Source organism: Blennius ocellaris (genome assembly GCF_963422515.1).
Source record: "Blennius ocellaris genome assembly, chromosome: 10".
NCBI lineage: Eukaryota > Metazoa > Chordata > Actinopteri > Blenniiformes > Blenniidae > Blennius > Blennius ocellaris.
This window is the reverse complement of record NC_137659.1, coordinates 23,666,566-23,694,387: the sequence shown is the minus strand read 5'-3', so window position 1 is coordinate 23,694,387 and position 27,822 is coordinate 23,666,566. Positions and strand designations below refer to the sequence as shown.

Below are 27,822 nucleotides of genomic sequence, written 5' to 3'. Positions count from 1 at the left end.
CTTTAGGTAAGATGTACTTTCTTTTTTAACTCACTGTACTAAATGAGTCATTTAAGTCCTTGGACAAGCACTGGTATTACACAATAAACCTCTGAACACCGGATGGACTACAGAGTTCAACCGGGACCAACTCAGACCGGAGGTGTATCACACAGTTGTTCTGTTTTTATTTCTCACCGGGAGATCGTCTCTGTGTATGTGGATGAGATTTGACCACCAGTGAAATAAAGGCGGTTGGTATTGTGTGTGATCGTGCTGGACATGGCGGGGGCGGACGGCTCCGTTACGCCTGACGCGGCAGATCCGCGTCCGGACGATGAATACGAGTGTAAAATCTGCTACAACGTCTTCGACCTGGACCGACGCAGCCCCAAACTGCTGAACTGCTCGCACACCTTCTGCCAGGAGTGTCTGGACACCCTGCACTCCAGGGAGGGCCGGGGATGGCGTATCGGCTGCCCGGTGTGTCGCCACCGCACCCCGGTGCCGGAGTACCGGGTGCGCAACATTTCCACCAACACGGCGCTGACCGAGGCGCTACGGCGGCATCAGCCGGCCGAAGACACATTGCCAAACGCAGAGACAACCACGGAGACACGCGCAGAGACAAACGTCTCGTCTGCGACCCTGCGGGACGACGACGACGACGAAGACCGCGATCCCTGCAAACACGTCGCGTTCGCACTGAGCTGCGTGTGCGCCATCTTCTCCTTCCTCGCCATGGTGGTGCTCTTATTTCTGGGCCTCATCTTTGTGCACAACTTCAGCCACATCGTGCCGCCCATCGGCCCCGTGTGTCTGTTTGTCGCGGGCGTCCTCGCCCTGTTCTCCCTCATCCTGAGCTGGTTGATCTGCATGTTGAAGCATCAACAAGAAGTGGAGGCGAGTGGAGGCTCGCTCACCTCGAATGTCATGTAACGCTGCGCCTGCAGAGGGCGCACCAGGGCGCACCAGGGAGCACCAGGACGCACCAGGGCGCATCAGGAGGCATCAGGAGGCGCGGGGCTGGTCGTGTTCTTACTGTGACACTGTGCTGACAAATCCCCTCTGAGGGACACGATATTTCAGGCTGGATCACTTTTAATATCGCAGTTTGGTTCTTCCAGAACATCTGCGTTGCTTCTGTCACTGCGAGCCAAAGTGAAAACGGATGATGCATAATGTTCAAAACCTGCATAATGAATTCAAAAAAGGCAGAAAATAGTTCGAAACATGTACTAAAATTAAAACATATAGTGGAGGGGTCTTCGAACCAAAAGAGCCATTTTTTGTCACTTTACACCAGCTAGAGCCACAAAACTTGTTTAACCTCTACCTCTAAAATGAGCCTGACATTGCTGATAAAGTGTCATTTATGATTAGAATGTATGTACAAACCTGTATCCTATATGTTTCATTTAGGAACAAAGACAATTCTGGTAAACATTTCATTACTTTTTCAGATGTTTTTGCACCTGATTTTCCAGTTTCACACTCCTTTTCCAACCATTTAGGCATTTTAGAAGTCATAACTATTTTGACTATTTTGAGCCGTTTTGTATGTTTTTTGTTTGTTTGTTTGTTTGTTTTGTTGGGTTGTTGTTGTTTTTTAAACTTTTTCTTTAAGAAATTCTAGTCATTTTCGTTTTTTGGGCTTTTTGGGAGTTTTTCCTCATTTCTTGTGGTTTTAGTTATTTTTCCATTTGAGTTATTGTGCATTTTTTCCAAGCTCTTTTTTATTTTTATATATATATATATATATATATATATACACACACACACACACACACACTCATTCTGGGCTCGTCTCATGCCACATGAGTTTTGGATGAGTTCTATGCTGTTTTAGACTGGTTCTATGCTGCTAGTTTTGGGATGTTACGTAAATGCCAGTATGAAACGTATTATCTGAGAGATATGAGTAATTTTGACTATATAACTATATAAATGAAGGAAAAAATGTTTGCTTTTTTAACTATAATTTGGATAAAGCTTCAGGGAGCCATAGAGAAGCCACATGTGGCTCCAGAGCTGCAGGTTGCAGATTAGTAGAGGTTGTCATCTAGTAGGAAGCATGTGCACCAAAATGAGAATCTCCTCTTTCTGTGTTCTCAGTGAACAGTGTGGGTTTTCTCCTGGTGCATGTTTCTTTCCACTGCTAAGGCATTATATTCTGTGAATTAATGCCTCTAATGAATCTCTGTCTGTTTGTCCCTCGAATGCTTGTTGTACCCTGCCTTGAAATGCCACAGCACATGAAGCCAGGATCCATGGGTGGAAGCATATTTTGTTGCAGAAATTGTCCTTTTTGAAATGTGATTTGATCTTCGCTCTCGATATGATTGTCGTCCTCACACGTGTCATAACTTCCACTTCCTGAACACTCTGAATGTTGTCAGGCTCACAGATCTAGACTGCTGGAAATCCACTGGATTTTCCACACTTCTTTATTTTTGATTCAATCAGTTTGAACCTCACATTACTAAAGATGTTCTCTGAAAAACAATCATCTGACTTGCTTTGTGCATTAAACCTCACAGTTTCTTGCAAAAGTATTCACCCCTTGCCTTTTTAGCTATTTATTACATTACAACCTCTAATTTAAATGACTAGGAATTATGTTTGATGGATCTGCACAAAACAGTTGAAGTTTTGAAGTGAAATGCGAATTATATCAATTTAAAAAAAAAAATTTTATAAAGAAAAAAAAAGAAAATTGGCATTCGCATATGTATTCACCCCCTTTGTTATGAAGCCCCTAAAAAGGTGCAACAAATTACCCTCAGAAATCACATAATTAGTGGAATAAAGTCTACCTGTGTGGAATCTAAGTCTCCATGATGTGTCAGTATATACATATATAAACACCTTTTCTGAAAAGCCCCAGAAGCTGCATCCATGGGAAGCTGCACATTCCATGGAGCTGGGCTTTATGGAAGAGTGGGCAGAAGAAAGACTTTACTTCCAGCTGAGTTGGCAAAATGGTGGGAGATTCAGAAAATGTATGTAGGAAGGTGCTCTGGTCAAATGAGTCTAAAATTGAACTTTTCACCCATCAAGGAAACCACTGTGTCTGCTGCACATCCAAGATGTCTCATCACCCCAAGAACACCAGGGACTGGGACACTGGTCCCAGTTGAAGGAAAGATGTTTCTATTCTTGAACAAAATCAGTCTGTAAGTGATTTAAGACGAGAACGAAGGTTCACTTTCTAGCAGGACATTGAGTCCAAGCATACTACTGAAGCAACACTTGAGTGGTTTGAGGGGAAACATGAAAATGTTGTAATGGCCTAGTCAAAGCCCAGACCTCCATCCAATTGACAATCTGTGGTTGGACTTAAAGATCGCTTTTCAGAGGCACAAACCTTCAGACTTGAAGGAGCTCGAGCAGTCTTCTCTTGAAGAATAGGCAAACAGCCCAGTGGGCGGGTGTGGCAGCTCATAGACACTCATCAAAAGTGATTTGTAGCTGTATTACTGCAAAAGGTGGCACAAAGTACTGACCTTAGGTGGGTGAATAGTTGTACGCAATAACGCTCTCTGTTGTTTTGCTTCAGAATAATTGAACATAAATAACATTTTCAAAGTTGTAGCCATGGTCTGTAAATTCAATGACGCAAACCCTCAAACAACCTATTTTGTTTCCAGGTTATTAGGCAACAAAACACGAAAAATAGCAAGAGGGGTGAATCCTTGTGCAAAGCACTCAAAATGTTCATCAATATTATTGAACTGACAAATCATACTGATGCACCTGATGCAATCTGATCACTGAGCTCCTTCTCTTCTTTAGGTTTCTTTCCTTCATACATGAGTTCTCACCCAGAGAACACGAGTATTTACGCTTCTCGCCGGCTTCCTTTTCAGACTTGTTTCCTACATATATGTAGATTTAATGATTAGACACATTCATCCTCAGTCCACTCATTTTTCTTCTCAGCATTGACTCAAACATCATCACCAGCCACTGATGTGCTTTCACATGTACAGACTCTGTTCCACGTATCCAGAATGGGTTTTTTATGTACTGAAATCACAGAATTATTTAGAACTTCATTCTGATTAATGTTGTGTAGCAGGATTAGAGAGCGGAGCCGTTCTCCACCTCTCTCAGTATTTATTTCAACAAAGACACTTTGGGAATACTTGTAATTTTCTGAGCAGTTGCCATTTAACCAACATTTTGTAACTGTAGAATCCCCCTGCGAAAGGCTATGACCCCCTCTACAGTCTCAAATTTGCCAGAAGCCACCAATGTCCTCGAGGGTTCAGATTGAAAGTGATGTTGAAAGTCACAGATTTGTTAGATTTAAGAAAGTATTTCATTGTGGGTTTTGGTCAATTTGAAGTCCATCCAAGCTGCCAAAGCCCCCCAGCCCGCCAATGATCTGGGATGTCCTCCACCGTGGTTCTGGAAAGCAATGACTGAACCTAGTACACGTTTCACCAAGGTTTTTCTTTGTATTCAGCTTTTTAAATATGTTTTTGTATGAAATTCAGTATCAACTATTACTGTAGTTCAACACATTTAAAAAAATAAATTATTATTAGGTTTCAATTAGTTGTAAGTAGTAGTTTATAACTTTATTTACTGTGTCCATCAACCTGTTGGCGTGTGAATGATTTATGATCTTCTTCTCTGCCAGCAGTTTTTCAAACAACATAGCTATTGTGCCGCTAACAACCTGTTTACCTCACTGTGATTACGCTGGCTCCCCGCAGGTCAGCAGGAGATCCCGGCCAGCCCCCCCCCCCCCCCCCCCCCCCCCCCCCCCCCTTCCTCTCCTCCCCTTGAGGCGACGTCAGGGTTCACAAGATGAGAGAAATAACTTTAGGGTAGGGGGCCCAAATAAGCAGTGCTGTAAAATAATGGGACAATGGAAGTGCAGATGACCTCCTGGGGCTCCACAATCATCTGATGGGCTCAAGCTTTCTTTTCCTGAGTCATATAAACTGCGAGAATACATAAACTCCACTAAGGACTTGGTCCACACCCAGATCCCTCAGAAAATCCTCAGATCAGTCGAAATTGTGGCAAAACTAACTTATTGTACATCAATAAAATACTTTAATTAAACTATTTAGTGGATTTGGGTTTTATTGGCCTGTTTACGGTCAGGAAGATGTCTCTATTTAGTTTTCCGGAGCTGATCTCATGGATCCCAGAAACACAGCAGGCATTTATCTCCACTTAGTGTTGTTTTAAGAGGCGACACTGGTCTCAGGAGTTAAAATCCGTCTCTTTCAGGTCCCTCAAAGGGTCTCCTTCATTTGGTCATCCAGTCAGTGAGTAATGCCACTTAAATGCCACCATGACAAAAGCTGGAGAGAAGGAAGAAAGGAGGGGAGGCAGGCTTCCACTGAGAGCCATGGGCAACACTGTGTCTGGGGCAGAGGGGCTTCACTTCATGGGGACTGGAGGGCTTAAAGTTGAAGATTACTTTGAAATCTGCATCCCCCTGCCATCAAACTCTCCATGCTACGCTCCACCCTCCCTCCTCCCTGCAGCCATCGCTCCCACTCCTGGAACAGAAAAAGCTGTCACCATAGAGCAGGGGATGAGTTGTGAGAAGATCCTCTTTGATGACAGAGAAGGATCCTTTTGTTTACTAATCCCCTCACAGCCCTGTCCCACCCACCCCCGTCCTTCCTCGCTGCCCGATAAGTCCAGCTCGATGTCGAGGCTTCATAATCAGCCAAAGGTTCAAAACGTATTACTTTAAAGGGGTCATCATCTGACCATTCTCACAAATCCAGTCTCCCTCAAATTATATTTAAATCATCAATTCTCAAAATTTATGAGGAAAATAGTTAAACATAGAACTTGTTCTGACCCTTTTTTTCAAACCACTACTTCCTCTTGTGAGAGTACATGTGAGACTTTGACTGGGATGGATGTTATGCACGTGTTGTCCATCACTGTTAGCATAGCAGAGCAGTCCTTTGCTCTCACAAAAATTTAAATAACAACTGACTGTGGAGCCAACAATAAACATCCAGAGCGCTGAGCAACGCACCCCGGAGATTTAAAATGAATTACGGGGGTTATTTGTAAATCCCATGGGGTTCAAAGTTTACACTAGTCACGTTAGCAGTTAGCGGCTAACCGCTAGTAAGGCTGTGGACGTCCCTAATCCCAGCGCAGAGCAATTCGCCTTCCCATCAGCTTGGGCAATATTAATAAAAGGCTAGCCGCAGCTAACCACGTTAAATTTAACAAAGGTAGTTTATGATGTTAGCCTCTCGCTTTTAAGACAACACAGGAGCACAATCAAAATCTCCCAATTTGAGGTGCACGTCCTTGTGGGTGATTCTGGTTTGATGAAAGAACCCAAATTTAAAAAAAACTCAGTCACTTTTAAAATCTAGATTTTCAGGCAAGTCTCAACTGAGGTTAAATATCAATGTACATGTTAAAACAAGAAAAATTTTGATTTCTGAGTGACAACTCCTTTAAAAAAAGATGGGCTGATGCAGTCCAAACTGAACTAAAGGATTTGATATTATTAGAAGAACTGGAAAGGAAAGTATATTTAGGAAAACGCGTCATGTGAGACAGGTTGAGGTAAAGGGGTCATCCAGGAAGAGACGTCTATTTCCTCCTGCATCTTCTTTAAGTGTGTGCAAAGTGCGTCTTTGTGTCATTATCAGATTGGACACACATTTTTTGCAGAGGAGATGAAAGTGTTCCTTTAACTCGTAACATCTGCCCTCTCATGGTTTGTGTCTCATTCTGACCTCAAAGCCATAGCCCGAGGAGAGCGATTATCACCCCTCTGTACACACTCCGGCGGCTCATGTGACCATGCGGCGGTGCACGCTGGACTGGATCTTTGTATGTCTGCCTGTGTGTGTGTAGAGGAAGAGGTGCTGCTGTGCATGCATCTGTCTGTAAAGGCATATGGACTAACAAGCATGCACGAACACCACGGACAAGCGAGAGGGGATCAATGTTCAGGGTCAAAGTGTCACACAAAGATTACCTTGTCATCTCAGACAAGGCTTCCCTTTTCAATCTGTCCCATTTCTCAAATGTAAACTGTTGGGTCTTCTTTTTGTCAGGCTGGAGCAAAGGGTAGAGGAGAACAGAAGATAGGCCGGGCAACAAGTAACACGCCAACTGACTCCCTCTGCTGGATTACAGAGAAACTGTAGGGTAAAAAGCCATTACGTTATTAAAAAAAAAAAAAAGTTCATAACTATCCTATGAAATGAGCCAAAAAAAAAACAATAACCATTTGATGAATTATAAATAGAATTATTAGAATTATTGTAGTAGAAATAATAATAATAATAATGATAATTATTATTATTATTATTATTATTACTATTATTATTATTGTTGTTGTTACTACTATTATTATTATTGTTGTTGTTGTTGTTGTTGTTACTACTATTATTGTTGTTGTTGTTGTTGTTGTTGTTGTTGTTGTTGTTGTTGTTATTTGTCACTAAATTTAAAAAAATTGGTCCGAATGAATGTCAAATTTGCTAAACAACCAGCCATGCAGGACTAAATTTACAGTTAAAAAATATACTCCCCGTTTTTTCAATGTCGTCACAAAAAATCAAAAAACACACAGCTGTTTCCATCTCAAAAATTCGACAGCAGGCTTTAGTATATCACTGCATGTTCTAAAGTGAACTTCAGTCACTTTTGGTGCCACAAGAAACTTCCCGGCTTCTTTTATAGTATAGAATTGCAAAAATGAGACAAAATACAGATAAGGTCAGCAAAGAGCCATAAGAGGACTCCTGTCTTTCTCCAGAGGCATCTAAAGGGGGAACAGAAGTGCATCCAAGTGTTTACAGTGTGAACCATTTCTCTCATCTCACCAATATTCACACAGGACTACATCTCATAAATCTTAATTACCAGTGTATATTTGCACACAGTCAGTGCTTACACAGTTGAGGTCCAAATTATTAGACCCTCTATGAAATTTAACATCATTTTCAAAAGTGTAGGACAATCCTCAGTTTTCAGTTGGTTGTTAAATTGGCTGATTACAAACTGTGAGCATTACAAACTTAATGCACATGATTAGACAACAGTGGTTTTTGCTGCTTTGGCTCAATACAATGCAATACAGTGCAATAAAAAAAAGTCTGGTGTTAACGAGGTCAATAATTTTGACCCTGGCAGTTTTGGTTTTTGTAAAATTATTTTGTTTCTGTGTGCAAAATAAGATCATGTAAGCATCCAAAATAAAGCTAAGATGTTTGGAAAAGCAGTGTTAAAAATCCATTGACCTGTTTAACGGCACTTGGGAATTTTTTTTTTAAGAAGATGTAAAATGTCATAGGAGTGCTAATTAATAATTTTGATATCAACTGTCGGATGAAATTCAGTCTTTTACTCGACAATAATTAAACCAAATGTGGTTGCACATATTTGGATGGACCACACAAGTTTGAAATGACTTTTTGCTCCAAACCACCCATATAGAGCTTCATAAAAAGAATTAGTTACATTAAAATATGATACCTGTGTGGAAAACAGGCATAAAAAACTGACTCTTTACTATAGTTGACCTTTTTATTGTAAAGATGTAATGTGTTCATCAGGTCTGAACTGCTGTGGCGTCTTTTCTGTTGTCGCCATGTATGTGTGTGAGGAACTTTTCAAACCCACCATCACAGAAAAAGAATGTGAAGCTGCGGTTCTCAGGATCTTCACCTGTGTTTCATCTGGACCACTAGGATCTGCTGCTGCGCTTCCTGCAGAAGCACAAACACACAAAACACACAACAGAGAGATCACAATACACAAATAGCTGATATGAGGACTGTTGTAGTGACTGACTTCTGGGTGTGTCACTTTTATACAGCGACTCTCCACCGACGTGTGGGACATATTTGATTGACTGAGACTGAAATACTAAGCTTTCAATATGAAGTATTTAACAACCTGCCTGCTCAGAGTTCAGTTGAGATAAATAAAGGCTTAAAGAAACAGAGTGAGGTCATTGATGTGACCAGGATCAGCAGGTTTCTCTCTCTGCGTCCAGGAGACGACCCGCTTCTCCTCACACACCAGAGTGACTGACTGCATTGATAAAGTGCGTTTCCTCAAAACACTTACAAACATTCAATGTTTCATTGGAGAAAATATATAGATAGTGGAATAAAATCAAACATTTAAAGGATCAGAGCGTCAATCCATCCACCTCACTGTTAGAGGTCTCTATCTTCCTGATATTCAAACAGATCTGACAAGAGGCAGGTTTCAACTCCTGCCTCCAGGGGGCGACCCCGCTTCTCCAGACTGATAATATGGTCGATGTTCACGTTTATAGTGGTTAAAATCGAATGAATACTGAGTATTGAAAATGGAAAACAATATGAATTATGATTGCTCAAACCCTGACTAGTCCAGTTGCCACAGATTCCATTTTTAATGATCACAAGTATAATTCAAGTATAATAAAAAGTATCTAATTCTTGTTTTTTTTGTGTTTGTTTGTTTTGTTTTTGTTTTTTTGTTTTTTGGAGTGGGGGTTATCATGGGCTCTCCCTGCAGCTCTGCCCTCTCCACTCCAAGGTTTGACAAGGTACCTGGAACACTCAAGCACACAGCGAGAAATTGACTTTTTAAAGGCCAAATGTTTGAACAGTTCTTCAACAATTTCACACAGGCTGACAGAGGTCCAACAACATTGCAGGTATTCAAAGCGTCTTTCCCCAAATCCAGCTTCAATCCTGAATTTGAGTCAGCCTAAAAGTCTCTCTAGATTCAACTATCGTGTGTCTGAGTATGTTACTTACTAGATACTCCTTTAAAAAGTAACTTAATTACTTCACCGATTACTTGTTTTTAAAAGTAACTAAGTTGGATTACAAGTTACTTTTTAGTTACTTTTTGCAGCTGCTGACAACCCCCGACATCATCTCAACATGAGAATTACAACCATCCATCCATCCATCCATTTCCTGCCGCTTTATCCGGGTCCGGGTCGCGGAGGCAGCAGTCTGAGCAGAGTTGCCCAGACTTCCCTCACCCCAGACACTTCCTCCAGCTCCTCCGGTGGCACCCCAAGGCGTTCCCAGGCCAGCCGAGACACATAGTCCCTCCAGGTGTCCTGGGTCTGTCCCGAGGCCTCCTACCGGAGGGACATGCCCGGAACACCTCCCTAGGGAGGCGTCCGGGGGGCATCCGAAATAGGTGCCCGAGCCACCTCAGCTGGCTCCTCTCCATGTGGAGGAGCAGCGGCTCTACTCCGAGCTCCTCCCTGGTGACTGAGCTCCTCACCCTATCTCTAAGGGTGACTGAGCTCCTCACCCTATCTCTAAGGGTGACTGAGCTCCTCCCCCTATCTCTAAGGGTGACTGAGCTCCTCACCCTATCTCTAAGGGTGACTGAGCTCCTCCCCCTATCTCTAAGGGTGACTGAGCTCCTCCCCCTATCTCTAAGGGTACGCCCAGCCACCCTACAGAGGAAGCTCATTTCAGCCGCTTGTATCCGGGATCTCATTCTTTCGGTCATGACCCATAGTTCATGACCAGAGGTGAGGGTAGGAATGAAGATCGACCGGTAAATCGAGAGCTTCGCTTTTTGGCTCAGCTCCTTCTTCACCACGACGGACCGATACAACATCCGCATAACTGCAGACGCTGCACCGATCCGCCTGTCGATCTCACGCTCCATCTTTCCCCCACTCGTGAACAAGATACTTGAACTCCTCCACCTGGGACAAGGGCACTCCACCGACCTGGAGGGGGCAAGCCACCTTTTTCCGGTCGAGAACCATGGCCTCGGATTTAGAGGTGCTGATCTTCATCCCAGCTGCTTCACACTCAGCTGCGAACCGTGTCAGTGCACGCTGAAGGTCCAGGCTTGATGGGGCCAACAGAACCACATCATCCGCAAATAGCAGAGATGAGATCCTGTGGTCCCCAAACTGGACCCCCTCCGGCCCCTGGCTGTGCCTAGAAATTCTGTCCATATATATGAGGAACAGAATCGATGATAAATTACAACCAATTTTATCAAAAACTCTGCTGATCCCTACCTCCTGCACCTGCTGATTCTTCCTTTTGAGCATATTAGCTTTTCTACTGCAATGTATCCATTTTTTTTTACTTAGGTTCGAAATAAAACAAAAAATGTATTTAATTTAATCATAACCACACACTATTACAAAATATTTGACTGTCAGCTCCCTCTGAAACTAGTTTTACAACGAAATTTCATTAAATGCACCAGTGTTCTGTTTAAAATGTTATTCTATTCTATTATATTCTGTTCTATTATCTTCTCTTCTATTATCACTGTTTCTCTTCCCTCGACCTTCGTTTTTTCTGTTAATGAATACGTTCTGTAAATAAAGTCTTATTGTCCCAGTAAAAGATCTTATTAAAAGTTATAAGTGAAACTCCCTCCACACAGATATCCATCATACCATTCTCTGGATGGAACAAACCACAGGGACCATGTTTATGTTTCAGGGCCCCGGTGGGCCCTTGGTGTCGGTGGACCCCCGGTGTCGGTGTCGGTGAGGTCCCGCCCGGGTCTCCCTCCTCCAGTGGAACCGAGCACAGCTGTGACCGCTGGTAACCCCGCTGACGTCCCCGCTGCCCCGAGCACGCGCCACCTCCGTCCAGCCAATGGCAGTGGGACAAGGCACGTGACGTCACGCAGAAGCTTCCGGGCTGGTGACCCGGCGATGATCAGAATTTTACTTTTTATTAGGGGTTTTGACTGTTTTACAGCGGGCCGGCGGCTGTGTTTTGAAATCATGCGGGGAGGTGATGTCCTTCCCCACTGAGAGCGTCGGTTTGCGGGACAAAGTGCTCCGCTGGAGCGGCTGAAGGAGGTTAGTATGAGCCGCGGTGGCGGTGTGCACGCTCTGCTACAGATGTTAGCTACCGGCTCGGCTAGCGGCGCGCTGCGCTCCCGGTGTACAGCAGAGCGGAGAAACCTGCGATCAATAACATTTGAATTCAGCTGGTTCTATTCTGAAATCAGTGTATCCGAGTGAAGCGATGTCGGTCCTCCAGGAGCCGGACACCAGACGCTGATAGCCGCAGCTAAAGGCTACCTCCAAAGCTAGCGTTCTGCTAGCAGCTCGTCTTATCTAACATCTTCTCCTTGTCGATAATTATGATCTTATTATCTATAATTTTTCACACGTCCAGAGAATGATTGCTATTTAATTGCACTGATAACACTTGCTCATTATCATGATCACGACAATTGCCGGCCTGTGTCCTTTTCTGTGCTTTCCTCAAACGTAGCAATGTTTAGTTTGCTGAAAAAGGCTCAAATGAATGAAAGTCATCACAGATTAGAGTCCAGCCTGACAAGTTGCCCTGAGAAAACTTCCTGCTCTAAATTAAATGGTCATTATTAACATATGTGAGGGATGAGATGGAGAAATGCGCAAAATGGTCACCACATTGATGGAAAAGGTGCAGATTTAGAGGCTCTCATGCTGGCATATTGTTTCAGATTAATAATTATGTACATTTATATTTAATATTAATGCTTATTAAATGTGTTGCATAGTTTCATTGCTAAATAGTTGCCAGGAGAGGGTGTGTGTGTTCGGAACCTGTATTACCAGTCTTCTCTCCAGATTGTTCATCCACTCTGTGTCTGCTCTGCCCACGTACAGTAGAAAATATGGCAGTTGGTTGTGGTATGTGACTGGTTTGGAACAGGTGAGACATGCAACACAAGTCTTCCTTGTGTCGCCCTTGCATAAAAACTTGGATGCAGCACATTGCGGTTGGACTGGAATGAGATCCGCGTTTGAGGAATTCTTACAGATAAAACACGAACTGGTCTTGAAATGATTTAGTTTCTTTGTTTGGTGGTAAAAATACCAAAAAAACATGGTTAATTGATTTACAAATAGAGTAGTTATACCACAGTCTACTTCTTTTGGCTTTGTCATGTGTTTATTTGTGTTATTCGATGTTCAAAGTCAGGTCACACCATCTATGATTTACAATCGGCTTTATCAAAGGAACCAGTAGAGGAAGCATGATTTTGACTTGCCTAATTGTTTTTGAGCAATATAGAAACTTCATATGAAGAGGTAATCATTTTTGACACTTGGCCTTTGAATTTCCATGTTGTCCTAAATGTTGAAGGATCCCGATGCTGTGTTGCAGTGACTGTAGACCAGGGGTCTCAAACTCCGGTCCTCGAGGGCCGCAGCCCTGGATGTTTTCCACGTCTCCCTCCCCTGAATGTCCTGATGGTTCATCATCACATTCAGTACAAAGCCAGATTACGAGCTGCTCATTGCAATCAGCTGTGTGGAAGCAGGGAGACGTGCAAATCGTGCAGGGCTGCGGCCCTCGAGGACCGGAGTTTGAGACCCCTGCTGTAGACTCACTCTGACTGAACTTCCACTATTTCTTTTGGTTTTTGTTTCGTGCTGCTTGCGTTCAGATGCGAACCATGTGAGATTCCTCACAGCACCGTTACATGAGCTGACCTGGGCTAGCTAAACAGCCATGTGACCTCTGGGTCTTTCCTTGTAAGCTGCAGAGTGGGTCACTGCTGACTGACACTTCAGCACCGCCATACTTGGTGGCTGCAGGGCCGCCAAGGCGACACGGCAAATTACACTCTTGCGATAAGCACACACTCCAAATAGCTGAGCTGGACAGCAGACTGACGCAGTTGATCCAAAGGTTTGTTGTGGCCACACCAAGTGGGGCAGTAACAGGTACACAGCTTTTTTTGTTTTTCTTGATGCAAACCCATGAAGAGTGTTTAATTTGATTAAAATTGAGCTCATTCAAATCTAAACATCTCTTGGGAATTTGTGCTTTCATGAAATCTTGAGAAAAACAATCCCAAACTTTTTTATCGGGAAGAACTCGGACTCAAAGAAATTGACTTTCTTCATCAACTGATTGAATTTAGACGATGGTGAGAAAGAATAGCATTTGGCAGACGACAACAAAGAAGTTGAGCTCAGACAGTGAGCTAATCCACACGCTGCAGACCGATGGGGGTCAGAAGGACAGATCATGAAATCTGTGACTTCCAGCAGGAAGTCAAAGCCAGGACAGACTCTTATATTATAGCTCGTGTCCTTATTTTGCAATATATGAATCCCAAAAGACTGAGGCCCCGTTTACACAGTAACAAATGTGTGTTTCTGCAAAACTTTCTTCATTTTTTTTTTGGGAGGGGGGGGGCGTCCGTTTACGCGACACCAGTGTGCAGATCCAATGTAACCGTGAAGTTTTTATGCCGGCTCCCAAGGTGGAAACGTTCTTTCTCAGTCGCTGTTCCCTCCTGCAGAGCCTGCTGGAAGTGGCAGCTGTTACTGGGCATGAGCATCTCTCCCCCTCCATTCCCATTATCAATAGTTCACTTGTAAACAAACATGGCGGACCCATAGTGGTTTGACTCGAGGTCTGTATTCTAGTTATTTCATCCATATCAGTAGTTAAATAGTTGAGACTCTCACCTCATAGCATCTGAATAGCCATCGGTCCATACGGATGTCAGGTTCTCTACATTTTCTTCACGTTTATATCGTATTGTTCTGCACACATCTGTGTGGTTTCATTGCAGAAACGAGCAACAGCACCCTCCCGTGGCCAGGCATGCTAACTACATCATTGTCGGTGTGTCCGCTGCTGGAAATGCGCTCCTTTTTTTTTTTCTTTTCTTTTTTTTAACCGATTAGGTGTGGTCACATTGTCATGTAAACGGTGCCTGTATGAAGTGGGCTCAATGATTTTGATCTGCATGCCAACATATGACCACTTGCATGACGTCCTGCAACTTTACAATCCAGCAGGTTGAGTTTCTTTAGCATCATGATGGTGGAAGAGACAGGTGAGCGAGGAAAGCCAAGACAAAGAAGCTCAACCCGAAGTCCCAACTGCACCGCAGCTCATTTGAGACGATGGCAGCGCAGATGGTGAAGTGGAGGATTGAAGCCAGATTCATCTCATACATTTAATGTCTTCACATCGTAAACACTAGAGCCTGCAGTATTGGATGTCCTTTTAGTGAGTCATTGGGCTGAATCCTGAATTCGCTGCAATATGTTCATGTTTCAAGTGATACAGAGCGTCAGATAGCACTGATTAACAGTTGTGACGAGGTGTTTAACAATCAGTCTAATTGCTGAATAACCACAGAAATAATGCAGTGACAGCTGTGCGTAATGCTGCACTATGGATGCGCTGGCCCCACCATGCGCTCCAGACACACTGGGGAAAGCCAGGCCTGCAGCCACGGTGCCGTAACGCGTCGGGAACCTCCCCCTCATGTGACTGAGGACACAGCAAACCAGTCCGCTGTGCCTTTTCAAATGCCCCTGTTGAAATATTTAATTTAATAAACAGATAAAACTGTACTATTATTATCAGTTTCTGTCAAATCTGTGTCCTCAAATCTGTCCTCCTTCCTTGAGACGCTGGATGTCTCAAGGATGGAGGATTTTTGGTTGTCCAGCGGTGCAGACTCGGTGTTCCCTGGCCTCCATGATGTCACTCCCTTCTGACCTCCACCTTCAGAGCAGATTCTTCTCCTTCACCTCTGCAGTCACAAATCTCTCTGCGGCTCTTTCACTATTTCCAGCCGTGACGACGTGTTGCCGATCGCTTGTTCTTGTGCCCGCTTCTTTAAGAGGCAAGGCGCAAAAATTACTATCCTAGGAAACTGTTTACTTTTATTACTTTTCTGCTGTTTTTGAGCGTGCGGTCTTGCACCGTTGGGAGCACGGACACATAAAGCACATCAAAAAACATACAGAACATTTGGGAATAGATTGATTTGACTTAACCATTTTGTAGCTCTTGCAAAAAAAAAAAAAACCTGAAATATTTCCCATTCAAAGTGGATGGGAGAGGCACCTCACGAAGGAGGCCATGTCAGCGTCAAAAGAGAGGCAGGCAAATAAACAAAAAAAAATTCCAGCGGAGTATTTTTCTTTTCTTTCATTAGCGATGCCATTACTGTGACAACCAAATAACTCCATTTTCCTGGCCTCCGCCTCCATTTCCCTCTCTTAAAATTCCCTTTTTTTTTTTGTCCTCTGTCATGATTTAGTGTAAAATGCCATCAATCAGCAGGTTTATTTATGCAAAACTAGTCCTGAGGTACTTTGCATTGACCATTCATGGTGTCATGTGGGTGTTGAAATGATGAAATGTGCAACCTTCCAGGTGGACTGTGATCTAGAAGGGAAAAGTTTGAGGATTTTTTTTTTAGAGCATGTACGTTTCTTTGTATTTGAACATTCAATGAGAGTTTATTTTAGAGCGATTTAAACTTATTTGTTCTGACTCGGTCATCTTTTTAAGAAAGACTGCCGCAAATGGCAATTGTGACCAGATTTTCAGATCATCTTTACACAAAACACATCAAAATGAAAAGTAAAATGTTATTACTTGGTGAGTGTCGTTGCTGCTTTGCAATGTTAAAGTATTGCAGCATCATGTGTCTCCTCTGCAGTAGTGCCAGCAGCTCCGATGAGAGGCATAGTGCTGAGTGAGGGACGGACTAAGAATAGGCAAAGACGATCTTCATGCAAACAAGGATTATCTTACCAAAAGGATGCTGGTCACTTTCACTGTACCTTGTTCTCTTCAAACTGCGGACGCATCTATATTCCAGACTGTACTTCTAGAATTTCACTTTGTGTGTTTGTTTTGTAGGTTTGGTTGACTTTCTGCACAAAGAAACATCCGCCAGGACCTCCAGAGGAGGAAGACCCAGCTCGTCGTTACTCAGGGTTCGAGTCACCTCCATCCAGTCCAAGATGAAGCTGAAGGAGGACATTAACCCCCTGCTACTGCAGGTTTTCCGCTCAGTGGTCTGGGTCTACTCCGTCATCACCTTCCTGCCCTGGTACTTCTTCTCCGGAGCCGGCACCAATCTGGAACGGGCCCGTCGGATCAAGGCTCGCTCCATCAGCGGATACCCGGCGGGGCCTTACCGAGCGGTCAGCACCCGAGACAAGCTGGTGGCGTGGCTGCACCCCGGGGTGGACACTCTGGACAAGATGTTTGAGCACGCCGCGCACAGGTTTCAACTGAGGGACTGCCTCGGCACCAGAGAGGTGCTCAGCGAGGAGGACGAGGTCCAGCCAAATGGCAAGGTCTTCAAGAAGGTCAGACATTTTGATTACTTCAGGTGTAGGTGTGGCCAAATTCAAAAGAACTGGAAGTTTTTCTGATTCAGTGACACTTCTTTTAAGACGGCCCCAGTTGCTGCAGGTCGATGTGAACATTTGGAAAAATAGCTAAAACCACAGGAAATGGGGGTGGGAGGTGGGGAGAAGCGTTGCTTAAACAGCTTGTAAAAAAAAATTACTAAAATGACTAGGACTTCTAAAAGGGAAAAAAATGAGGGGGCCACTACACTACTTAAACAGCCAAAATTCTGAAAAAGAAGGTGCAAGAACAGCTGAAAATGTAATGAAATGTTTATCAACCTAGATTGTAATTGAAACATCAAAAAGGCAACATACGACACAGTTTCATCTTCACATATCAAGACTTTAAATGAAACTTTCGGAGCTTTGTTCACCTCATTAGTGTGTTTTTTGGCTCTAGTTGAATTAGATCTGGGGGAAAGTGACAACTTGTCTCTTTTGGTCATTAAGGTTGCAGAATCCCGGGTTACGACATGAGGTGAGCTGCTCCTCCAACCATAGACGACAGAGGGCAGATGGGCTGTGATTGGTCCAGAATTACTGTTGCCACATTAATCAAAAGGAAGAAGGAGGGACCAAAAATTACACTGCATTATAATCTGCTTCCAAACAAGCTGTTAAACGCAATATGAACCAACAGTCTGTGTAACACCACAACTCTTCATTTATTTCATCGTTCAGACAGACACAGTTGTTTAAATGAGCAGGAACGTGCATCATTTAATAACAATGTTATATTCATGAATTATATCTTTAACTCTTTTCACAAATGATTTCACGAGCACAGTGATGAGTATTAAAAATGAAGTCTTTCCCAATCTTAAGCAGGAAGGACCCAAAAGGTACTTTTTGGTACAAAGGTGCAAATGAAGGTGAATCCTGTACTGATCAGATTAGTATATGTTGTATGTCTCCTATCTTCAATATTGAGGAAACTACGAACACACACACCCCATTAGGTTGCATCGTCTGGCTGGAGGACACCGAAACACAGTTATTGCGAAATGGGGCACCAAACCAATATTTAATTTTTTCAAAATTGATCTTTCAAATTAAAAACAAATTTCTTTTCAGAATATAAACTGCGTTAACTCTGATTTCTTGACTGAATTTTCCACATGTACTGTTTAACAAGAGCTTATGTCTGTCTGTGTACACACCAACCGGAGTCTGTGAAGTGGATGGATTATATGAAAAAATGTCCCATATGCTGTTTGTTTAGATTTCTTTCTATGGTGTGCTGTGTGAGAGGAGTGTTGTTTGTCCAACCCTTCCAGGTTGAGTCCTGCTGTAGGTTATTGAAGGAGTTTGAATGCGTGTGAAGGTTCAGTATAAAGAAATGTGGGCGGACAAGCAGCAGTCGTTTAATTAACAGCCGCACTGCCATGACAGGTCTGCAGATGGCAGTATGAGCCTGCATTACAGATTCAGCTCTTTTGGGGGGGCTGTATACTTTGTTTTTCATGATTTTATATATATATATAAGTGTTTGTCTTATCAGACCTGTGGAAATCGTCAATGTAGTTGTGAGTCAGATTGATGGTCACAACTCTGTCTGAAAGTTGCTTTTGTCTCTGCATGTTGCTCGCAGGTCATTCTTGGGAACTATAACTGGCTCTCATATGAAGACGCTTTCCAGGCAGCAAAGAACTTTGGCAGCGGTCTGGCTGCACTCAGCCAGAAGCCTCACTGCAACATCGCCATCTTCTGCGAGACCCGAGCCGAGTGGCTCTTGGCTGCACAAGCCTGCTTCATGTACAACTTTCCATGTGGGTAACGGATAACTCTGCGTGCATCCAACACAGTTCACTACACGTATGGGAATTAAAGGGTTCCTTTCTTTGTACCTGAAGTGGTGACGCTGTATTCCACCCTGGGGCCCGTGGCCATCGCTCACGGCCTCAACGAGACTGAAGTGACTCACATCATCACAAGCAAAGACCTGCTGCAGAGCCGCCTCAAGGTAACTACGACTTCCATCCTGTTGGTCAGTTACTGTGTGAAGCCATGGAGTTTTGTTCGCGGAAGTACTTCTCCTCGCTTGCCTCTCACCTCCTCCACCCTGACGGCCTCTCCAGGCGATTCTGTGCGACGTGCCGAGGCTGCGGTACGTCATCGTAGTGGACAGCAAACCCACGAGCTGGCCAGACATCCCCCGAGGCATCATGGTGCACAGCATGGATGCAGTGAAGGAGATGGGATCCCAGCCTAACAACAGTGCGTATCTGTCCCGAGTGATTAAAAAGCTTTCTAATTTTGTCAGGGGAGCGGAAGTGCACCGACAAAGGCTTAATTCAAAGCCGACTCTGTGTAATTGTGAGGTGTGATCAGAGTGATGTGCTGTGCAGGACACGGTTGGGTAGAGGTCAGATCACGGAGTGCCAAACGGCCCACGCTGACGTTGGATGACTTTTAGAAACACGAGTGGGAGCAGAAGTCTGCACACGAAGGTTTGTCTCTGAACTCGCGTGTTCTGTCTGGACAGTGGCGGTGGAGCGCAGGAAGCCGCAGGCGTCGGACATCGCAGTCATCATGTACACCAGCGGCTCCACGGGCATCCCTAAAGGTGTCATGATCTCCCATGGCAACATCATGGCTGGCATCACAGGCATGGCCGAGCGAATCCCCAACCTCAAGTAGGGCAACATCAACACTCGCTGTCCTCTGAGATCTGACTCTTTTCCTCAGAGTCGGCGCCCGTTATTAACGAGTTGTTTTTCTGTGCTGGCAGCGAGACGGACACCTACATTGGCTACCTGCCACTGGCCCACGTCCTGGAGCTCAGCGCCGAGCTGGTGTGCATCTCTCACGGCTGTCGCATCGGCTACTCGTCCCCTCAGACCCTGGCCGACCAGGTCAGTGAATCAGTCGCTTTCTCCGTGGCCATGGTTTTAACTCGTAGTGACGTCTGTGATGTTTAAAGCTCCAGTCGGCGTCCGTCGCGGTTTTGACTGCAGGCGCAGCTCGGTAAGCGCCACTCACTAACCACACGTCTGTTTTCACTCTCACAGTCCACCAAGATCAAGAAGGGCAGTAAAGGAGACACCAGCGTGCTGAAACCAACTCTCATGGCCGCCGTACCCGTAAGTCTTTCACTGCAATACATTCATCTCACCTGTGTGTTTCCTGTTCCCGTTAATACCCGTTCTTACTGCAGGAAAAACGTTTGACCTTTTGTAGTACTGTGGTACTTTGGTCGCGTCGTGAAGGTAAAATAAAACGGTGTCACTGTTTTTATTTATTTTTTATACAGATGCAGGAAAACAACTTTCTTCTACTAACCTGTCAACCATGAGCTCACATAAGAATACACATTTCAGTTTCCACTTCCTGTAATCTGGAAGAATTAAATGACTTGGGATCAACGGCATGAAAACATCCACTTCGAAAGTGTCTGACGTCATATCATTTTTTTTTCTAAATTCTGATTTCAGTCATTTCAACTGTCAGACTTCAGACCTGGGGATTTAAAAGTCAGGAGGATTGTTTCCTCACGGTGTATTTTAACTCACTGAGACGTTGTTCTTAATGGCTTTTGGGATCAATGGTTAATACATAAATTGTTTTGTGTCATTGTTTTGAGAAATGGTAAGTATTTGTATTGTTTTTTGTTTTTTTTAATTTTAAAGTTCATTCATGCATGAGGTTTTAGTGGATGGAAAAAGATATGTGGTTTTAAAAGTTTTTACAAATAAGAAAATGTACGTATGGTGTATTGATCCTGTCGATGGTTTGTGGAGCCTCTCGGCTTCGATCACACATGAATTCTTGGGGTCTGTTGCTAGCAACTTTGTGCTTCTTTGTGCAACTTTATTCTCAGTCAAAGAGGATAGAGAGCATCTGCAACCAGCAAGATTCAAGTCCTGACAGAGTTTCAGTTGAATGAAGGTCTGGACTTTAACTTGTCTCCCTTCCAACACATGAACACGCTTCAATCTAAACTTTTCCATCAGAGCTGTGGCTGCTTATTTTGGGTCATTGTCCTGCTGGAAGGACATCAATCATACTTTACTATTGAGCAGAAGTGGCTTGTTGGTTGGCAGCCACACAGCGTGGTGCTCGGGGCGAGCTGGTGGGACTCCGGGGTCTTTGAGAGGAAACCCTTGCCGGAATTTGAACCAGGACCTTCTCACTGTGAGGTGTGAATCCTAATCACTGCACCGCCGTGCGCCCCACGGTGAACCTCCGTCACAGTCCCCAGCCTTTTCAGACTAACAGGATTTCCTCCGACGTTGCCCAGTTTTGGTCTCCATCCATTTTTCATGAACTCTGAGCAGCCTCCCGTCCCTCCTGAAGAAAAGCAGCTACATAGCATGATGCTACCTCCACCATGCTTCACAGTGGGGATGCTGTGTTCAGGATTGTCTGCGGTGCAAGTTTCCCACCACGCTGAGTATTTTCCATTTAGTCTAGAAGGTTGAGTTTTGTTCTCCTGTGAGCAGAGCTTCTTCCTCCACATGTTCACTGAGTCTCCAACATGGTTGCTGGCAAACTGCAGACAGGACTTCTTCTGGTTTAGTGGCAACACTGCCTTTCTTCTTGCCGCATTTGTGGAGTTGAGACTGAAAGTTGTCCTGTGGACAGATTGTGGATCTCTGCAGCTCCTCCAGAGTTCCCATGAGCCTCTGGGCTACTTCTCTGATGAACGGTGAACAGCAGAGGTTTGTAGTCGTGCCAGACTCTTTCCATCAGTTTTACTTTTTTATCTTAACCCTTCTTTAGACTTCTCCCTGACCTGTCTGCTGTGTTCTCTGGTCTTGTTTCTTGAGAGCTGTTCTCTAAGGTCTCCACAGAACAGCTGGTTTCATACAGTGATCAGACTGCTCACAGCGGAACTCGATTTACTACTTCTGACAATGTCTGAAAGTTCTTGGTTGATTTTATTCAGGTTGACCAGAGTACAGGGCGAGGACCTTTGCACACCACACTTTTTTTTTATATGTTAAAAAAAGAAAGAAAACTCTGTGATTTTCCTTCCTTTCCATTTCTTGTTGGTTTGTCACATAAAATCCAACACAGTACATTTACATTTGTGGTTGAAAAGTTCAAAGGAGATCTGTTTCTAAAGCCATTGTAAACATATCACTTCTTCTGATTCCTATTCTGCTTAAGATGACGACTGACTTGTCGTGTCAAGGTCACCTCCATCAAAACCATTTATAACAAATGTTCGGGCTATAAGGGAACCAGGAAAGGTCCGAGCAGTGAGTCGAAGTGTCAGGTGTGTGTTTACTGAGTGTGTCTGTGTGTGTTTGTAGGAGATCATGGACCGAATCTACAAGAATGTGATGACTAAAGTGGAGGAGATGAGTCGACTCCAGAAGACTCTCTTTGTACTGGCGTACAACTACAAGATGGAGCAGATCTCTAAAGGCTACAGCACGCCTCTGTGCGACAGGTCAGAAACAACCACATCTCACTGCAGAAGCTTCAAGCATCTTTTAGTGTTACATTCTCATAACGGCCGCCACAAAAGAAATGGGAAAGACATTTGATCTCTTGAAATATATCAGAAAAAAATGATTTGTTCCATTTTAAAATGTGTCTATATATTTACATCTGCTTCCGTTTGTTTCTGAAATGCATCCAAGAGAGGAAGAGTCAGATCAAATTGTTCTGTTAGGAATCTGCTGTGTTTTGATTGGCCGTCCCTCCCTCCAGTCTGGTGTTCAAGCGGGTGCGAGCTCTGTTGGGAGGAAACACTCGGGTGCTGCTGTCGGGCGGCGCGCCGCTCTCTGCCGCCACACAGCGCTTCATGAACGTCTGCCTGTGCTGCCCTGTGGGGCAGGGCTACGGCCTGACGGAGACGTGTGGAGCCGGCACCATCAGCGAGGGTGAGGAAGCACCAGGTTGTTTTCGCTGCCTTGAAGGAAATCAACCCAGCTCTTTGAGTCTGATACTCGGGACAGTGTTGCTCATTAAAATAGAAAATCTGTGAATCTGCACATGAACGTATGAATAGAAACGATGGAGGATTCCGTTTTTGTTCAAATTGATGAACATTTACTCCCCCGTCATCTGCATATGTGGAGAACATTTCTTCATTCTGACTGGACCTATACCATGAGGAAAAAGAACTTGACACAGTTGCACAAAACACAGCTCCAACTAGTGGCCTGATATGCAAACTGCCAAACGCCATTCCTGTCATATCACCAGAGCCTCGGTCTGAGCTGGGTATTTGTCCAATCCAATCACAACTGATTTCAGTCATAAACTGTTGATCGACTGAGTTATTCTGCCTCTGCTCTGACCTATACTGACTGCGCTTGTTGTCTTGTTGGTGTTTTCAGTTTGGGACTACAGCACTGGGAGGGTGGGCGCCCCACTAGTGTGTTCAGAGTTCACACTGAAGGACTGGCAAGAGGGTGAGTAGCCTGTCAGCAGGTCCTTCGTCTCAGACGCTGACGTTCCTCCTCTAACGAGTGGCGTCTGTCCTCCTGCAGGCGGTTACTACAGTACAGACAAGCCCAACCCACGAGGGGAGATTCTCATCGGCGGGCCCAACGTCACCATGGGTTACTACAAAGGTCAAGGCAAGAACCAGGAGGATTTCTTTGTGGACGAAAGAGGCCAGAGATGGTTTTGCACTGGAGACATTGGAGAGTTCCACGCAGACGGCTGCCTCAAGATCATTGGTGAGACATAGACACGCCTCCAATGCGTTCATGACGCCAAAAGCTGGATTCATCAGGATTGTAAAAGTATGCTGTTTTTTTTCCTCACAGATCGCAAGAAGGACCTGGTGAAACTGCAGGCGGGAGAATACGTCTCTCTAGGAAAAGTGGAGGCTGTTTTGAAGAACTGCCCACTCATAGATAACATCTGTGCCTACGCCAACAGGTATGAACTGCTCTCGCTGTTTCCTTCTGCTCGCTTTAATCCCAAGCGCGCCCTGACGTCTCTCTCTCTGTCGCCGTTTTAAAGTGACCAGTCGTACGTCATCAGCTTCGTGGTGCCGAACCACAAGCAGCTCACAGTGCTGGCGGAGCAGAAGCATGTGCGGGGCACCTGGGAGGAAATCTGCAACAACCCCCAGATGGAGCGGGAAGTCCTCCGCATCATCACAGAGGCTGCCATCTCCGGTACGTGTCACGTCCCCCTCATCTCGGGCCACAACTGGGCGTCCAACCGTCACACTGAGCCCGGATGTGAACAAATACGCTTTAGAAGTAATGGTCCTTTACAAAGATCCACAAAAGTGAAAAGCCATGTCCACAGGACGGTGGCTCTTCCGTCTCTTGAGCTGTTAATAGTCGTCTACAAATCTTCTGTTTTGCGATGGATTCACATTGAGTTTAATTGGTTCGTACACACACACACACACACACACACACACAGGATGCGTTGGGTGGAGCCTCCAGATTTTATTCTACAATAACTGGTATATTTCAAATCCTTTTCATTTATGATTAAAGCTTTTATGTCATGAAACTCAAAGATGCTCAAAATGTATTCCGAGTTAAAGCCTTTCTGTTCTGTATACTTCGTTTTCAAGGACTCGGACGTCTTTGTCTTTTAAACTGAGTGCCGCTCTGCGTCCAGTCCAGCGCAGTGGTTCACACTGGTATCTGTGAGGATGACGTGCAACTCTTCTCTCTCCTTGCCAGCCAAACTGGAGCGATTTGAGATCCCCAAGAAGATCCGCCTGAGCGCCGAGCCGTGGACGCCGGAGACCGGCTTGGTCACGGACGCATTCAAACTCAAACGCAAGGAGCTCAAGTCGCATTACCAGGAGGACATCGAGAGGATGTACGGTGGAAAATAGCTTTCTCACACTCTCTCCCTCTCTCACACACACACACACACACACACACACACACACACACACACACACACACTCCAAACAACACATAAACACATCCACATGTATACAAGGAGCTTATAAGCCTTGATCAGGATGACTTCCACCTCAGCACACACACACACCATAAGAGAATCATGCGCCACCTCCTCAGCCCCCCTGCAGCCAGCCTCCATCAGGGCGGGGGGGCGGGGAGCGGGGATTGTCCTCCATCCGGCTTGACGGTTCCTCGCAGGCCGGGCGCCAGCACTCGCCACCCCTCCTTTATCCCTGTGGCGTCGGACTTTCTCATGACTGGAAGGAAAGCTCCTCCTGTCCCCGCCCACCCCAACCCGAACCCCCCCCCCCCCCCCCCCCCCCCCCCAACACCGCGACTCATGAGCAGGACTTGTCCCTCCAGGAACATTCAGGTTGGACTCTTCGCAGGGATTCCTCTTCTCTCTCTTTTTTTTTTTTTCTTTTTATAAGTCCGTTGCTACATTTTCTTTCTTGTTTGTTTGGACTGGATGAGTATTTCAGTGTGAGGACTTGTTTGGAAGCCAGGAGAGATTTAGCATAGTCGTCATTTTTCTTACTCTTATTTTAAGGGGATGTTATTCTGGATTTGTATTTCGGAGTTTTGTTTACAAGCTTCTTTTTGTATAATCTTTTTTTTTTTTATTTGTTTGTTTATTTTTGGTTGCCTGTTTCCTAAACGTTGTCCACCTGAGTGTGATTGCTGATTTGAGTTTCCTCTGCCCTGCTCCTCCGGCCTCGGTTTCCTCCTGCATCCTCCAGTCATGACCAAACCGCCGTACGGATGTCTCCAAGGGAAACTTACTGTAGAATAATGATGGTTATTGTTAGTTTCATAGCTCGTCCCAGTTACTCTTTTGACCACAGATCTACTTACCGTTGCTTTCATCTTTGTTTTTGACTTCAGTACAAAATGAATGTGCAATATTTATACTCCAATTTTAAAGTATGTAAAAAGGAAAGAAGTGCACAGATGCAACCCCTCCAGTGTTTAAAGTTGAGGCCTCCGTTTCAGTGCAGGAGGCCAACAGGAAGCTCATCACAGGAGTGAAGATGGTAGACACTGATAGGAAGTGTAGATGTAGCCCGTTGTCAACATACTGTGCTCAACCTGTAAATGCTCTGTGCTCAACCTGTAAATGCTCCTCTAGAAGACTGTAAAATATAATATTTGGCGTTGTAGAAACTGCATGATGAAGTGTGCAACTGTACCAAAGCACTTGAACATACAGAGAATTCAAACAAGCAAGGAAGTTCTTCATAATCAAATGGGAGTTGCGCTTCCTTCTCCTCACATGGAGTTTGTGTATGATATTGTGCAGTGTATATATAAAAGAACCTGCTCCTCTTGATTCTGTAACCCGACATCTATTCACACTACTGAAAAGTGTCCCTCGGTTTTCAAACTGCTGGGGATTTTCTAAAAGAAGTAATTCAGTGCGAGCGACTTTCTTGCTTTCGCTTTCTTCTGTTTCGTTTCAATGGACAGAAGCTGAGCGCACGTTTGTCCAGTGGTGCGTTGTGAGGTCAATATGTCTGTCAGTCTTTTCTGAACGCGGCTTTAATGCATTACTTTAGGGTGTTCTACCGATGCCTCTCATTGGATGTTTTGAGGGTTTGTTTTGCTCAGGTTTTCAAAATGTGGGAGGATGACTGGAAATATCACACAAGTCTTCTGAGATTAAACAAAAGCTTGATTTAGCATTATAATTGGCCTCCAGACACTCAGTTTCACACTCCGCTTAGTTCTTCCCATCATGAACTCTTGATCATCCCCAACCCACACTTTGAAAACCGCCGCCTCGCCCGGGAAACTTCAGCCACATGCAAAGACAAAGTGGGAACAAACTCTCCACTCCCATGTTTCTGTTTTGAATAAAAAGTGTTTCTCGCCGACATTTCACTGAAACGTCCGTCGCAGACTGCTGCTCTTCTTTCTGCCTGGCTCGAGGCGGCTCGTTGCCTTCTGACACTCGCGAGCTGCTTCAGGGGTCTGAAGAATGTGAATCATCCCCAACGTGCCCACGTGGGAACGCAGATGACGCTCCCCACTCCTCCTGTTCTGTACATTAAGAGAGGAGATGATCAAAGAAGCTACCAGTAACTGTACAGGTGTAAAGCCTCCTGTTGATATATTTAATAATCTTTGGTACTGACCGCTGGGGGGAGGGGGAGGAAGTGGCCGTGCAAGCTGAGCTACTGCAAGTGTCTCCTTCCTTATTTATTTGTGATTTGGCCTTGGAATTTAATCTGTAATGAAATAAACAGGTTTGTGTTGTAAGAATTGCTGCATGTGCCTGTCTTCTGCATGCGTATGTGTCGTACACCTGAAAAGACTGGTGATCTGCCGCTTCATGACAATCCTGGATGTGGAGTTACCATGGCAACGAAGGCCGCTGTGCATTGTGTCGCTCTTGGGCTCAAACGGAACATGTAGTTCTGGAACTTAACCTTCATCCAGAGCTTGTGAACAAAAGGTTTATTTTAATATTTGTATTGCTTTCAAGCACTTGAAACTAATTCTCACAAGATGTTCAGTGAGATCTGTCCCTTCATTAGAGGAATGGACATGAGCTCCTGCTAATTAAATGTCGTCCTGTGAACACCTGCATCCAATGTACTGACATCAGCTGTGGGACTTTTTATTCGTGATGTGACGAGTTTGATCAGTATCAAACATATTTGAAGTTTTTCAATCGATAAATAGCCATGAGACATAAAATCCCCTCGGTCCTTTGCTGAGAAGAAAAATCTGTCAGTCTGTGGTGCAGCTCGATAACGCATAAAATATATAAATAATAAAAAAGAAAGTGATGGTATTGTTAGCAGTGTTGGTGGTGTTGGTGGTATATTTATCGTTGACGGTGTTGTTCATGGTATTGTT

The 27,822-nt window shown here is 44.5% G+C and overlaps 2 protein-coding genes across 2 annotated transcripts; both read left to right on the top strand.

Moving 5' to 3' along the window:
• Window positions 1–261: 261 nt before the first annotated feature.
• Window positions 262–918, top strand: LOC308135573 (RING finger protein 228-like; the record flags this gene model as incomplete). Its single annotated transcript, XM_080503624.1, has 1 exon — window positions 262–918. One exon carries the CDS (start codon window positions 262–264, stop codon window positions 916–918), a length of 657 nt encoding a protein of 218 aa, XP_080359750.1.
• A 10,766-nt stretch (window positions 919–11,684) lies between these two features.
• On the top strand, window positions 11,685–26,049 carry acsl3b (acyl-CoA synthetase long chain family member 3b). The gene is made up of 15 exons (XM_080503433.1): window positions 11,685–11,797; window positions 16,620–17,074; window positions 18,711–18,888; window positions 18,973–19,082; window positions 19,198–19,336; window positions 19,605–19,755; window positions 19,851–19,974; window positions 20,131–20,202; window positions 22,378–22,517; window positions 22,781–22,953; window positions 23,413–23,487; window positions 23,566–23,757; window positions 23,848–23,962; window positions 24,047–24,204; window positions 24,730–26,049. The coding sequence occupies exons 2-15, from the start codon at window positions 16,724–16,726 to the stop codon at window positions 24,885–24,887; spliced, it is 2,136 nt and encodes a 711-aa protein (XP_080359559.1). The 5' UTR covers window positions 11,685–11,797; window positions 16,620–16,723; the 3' UTR covers window positions 24,888–26,049.
• Window positions 26,050–27,822: the final 1,773 nt, after the last annotated feature.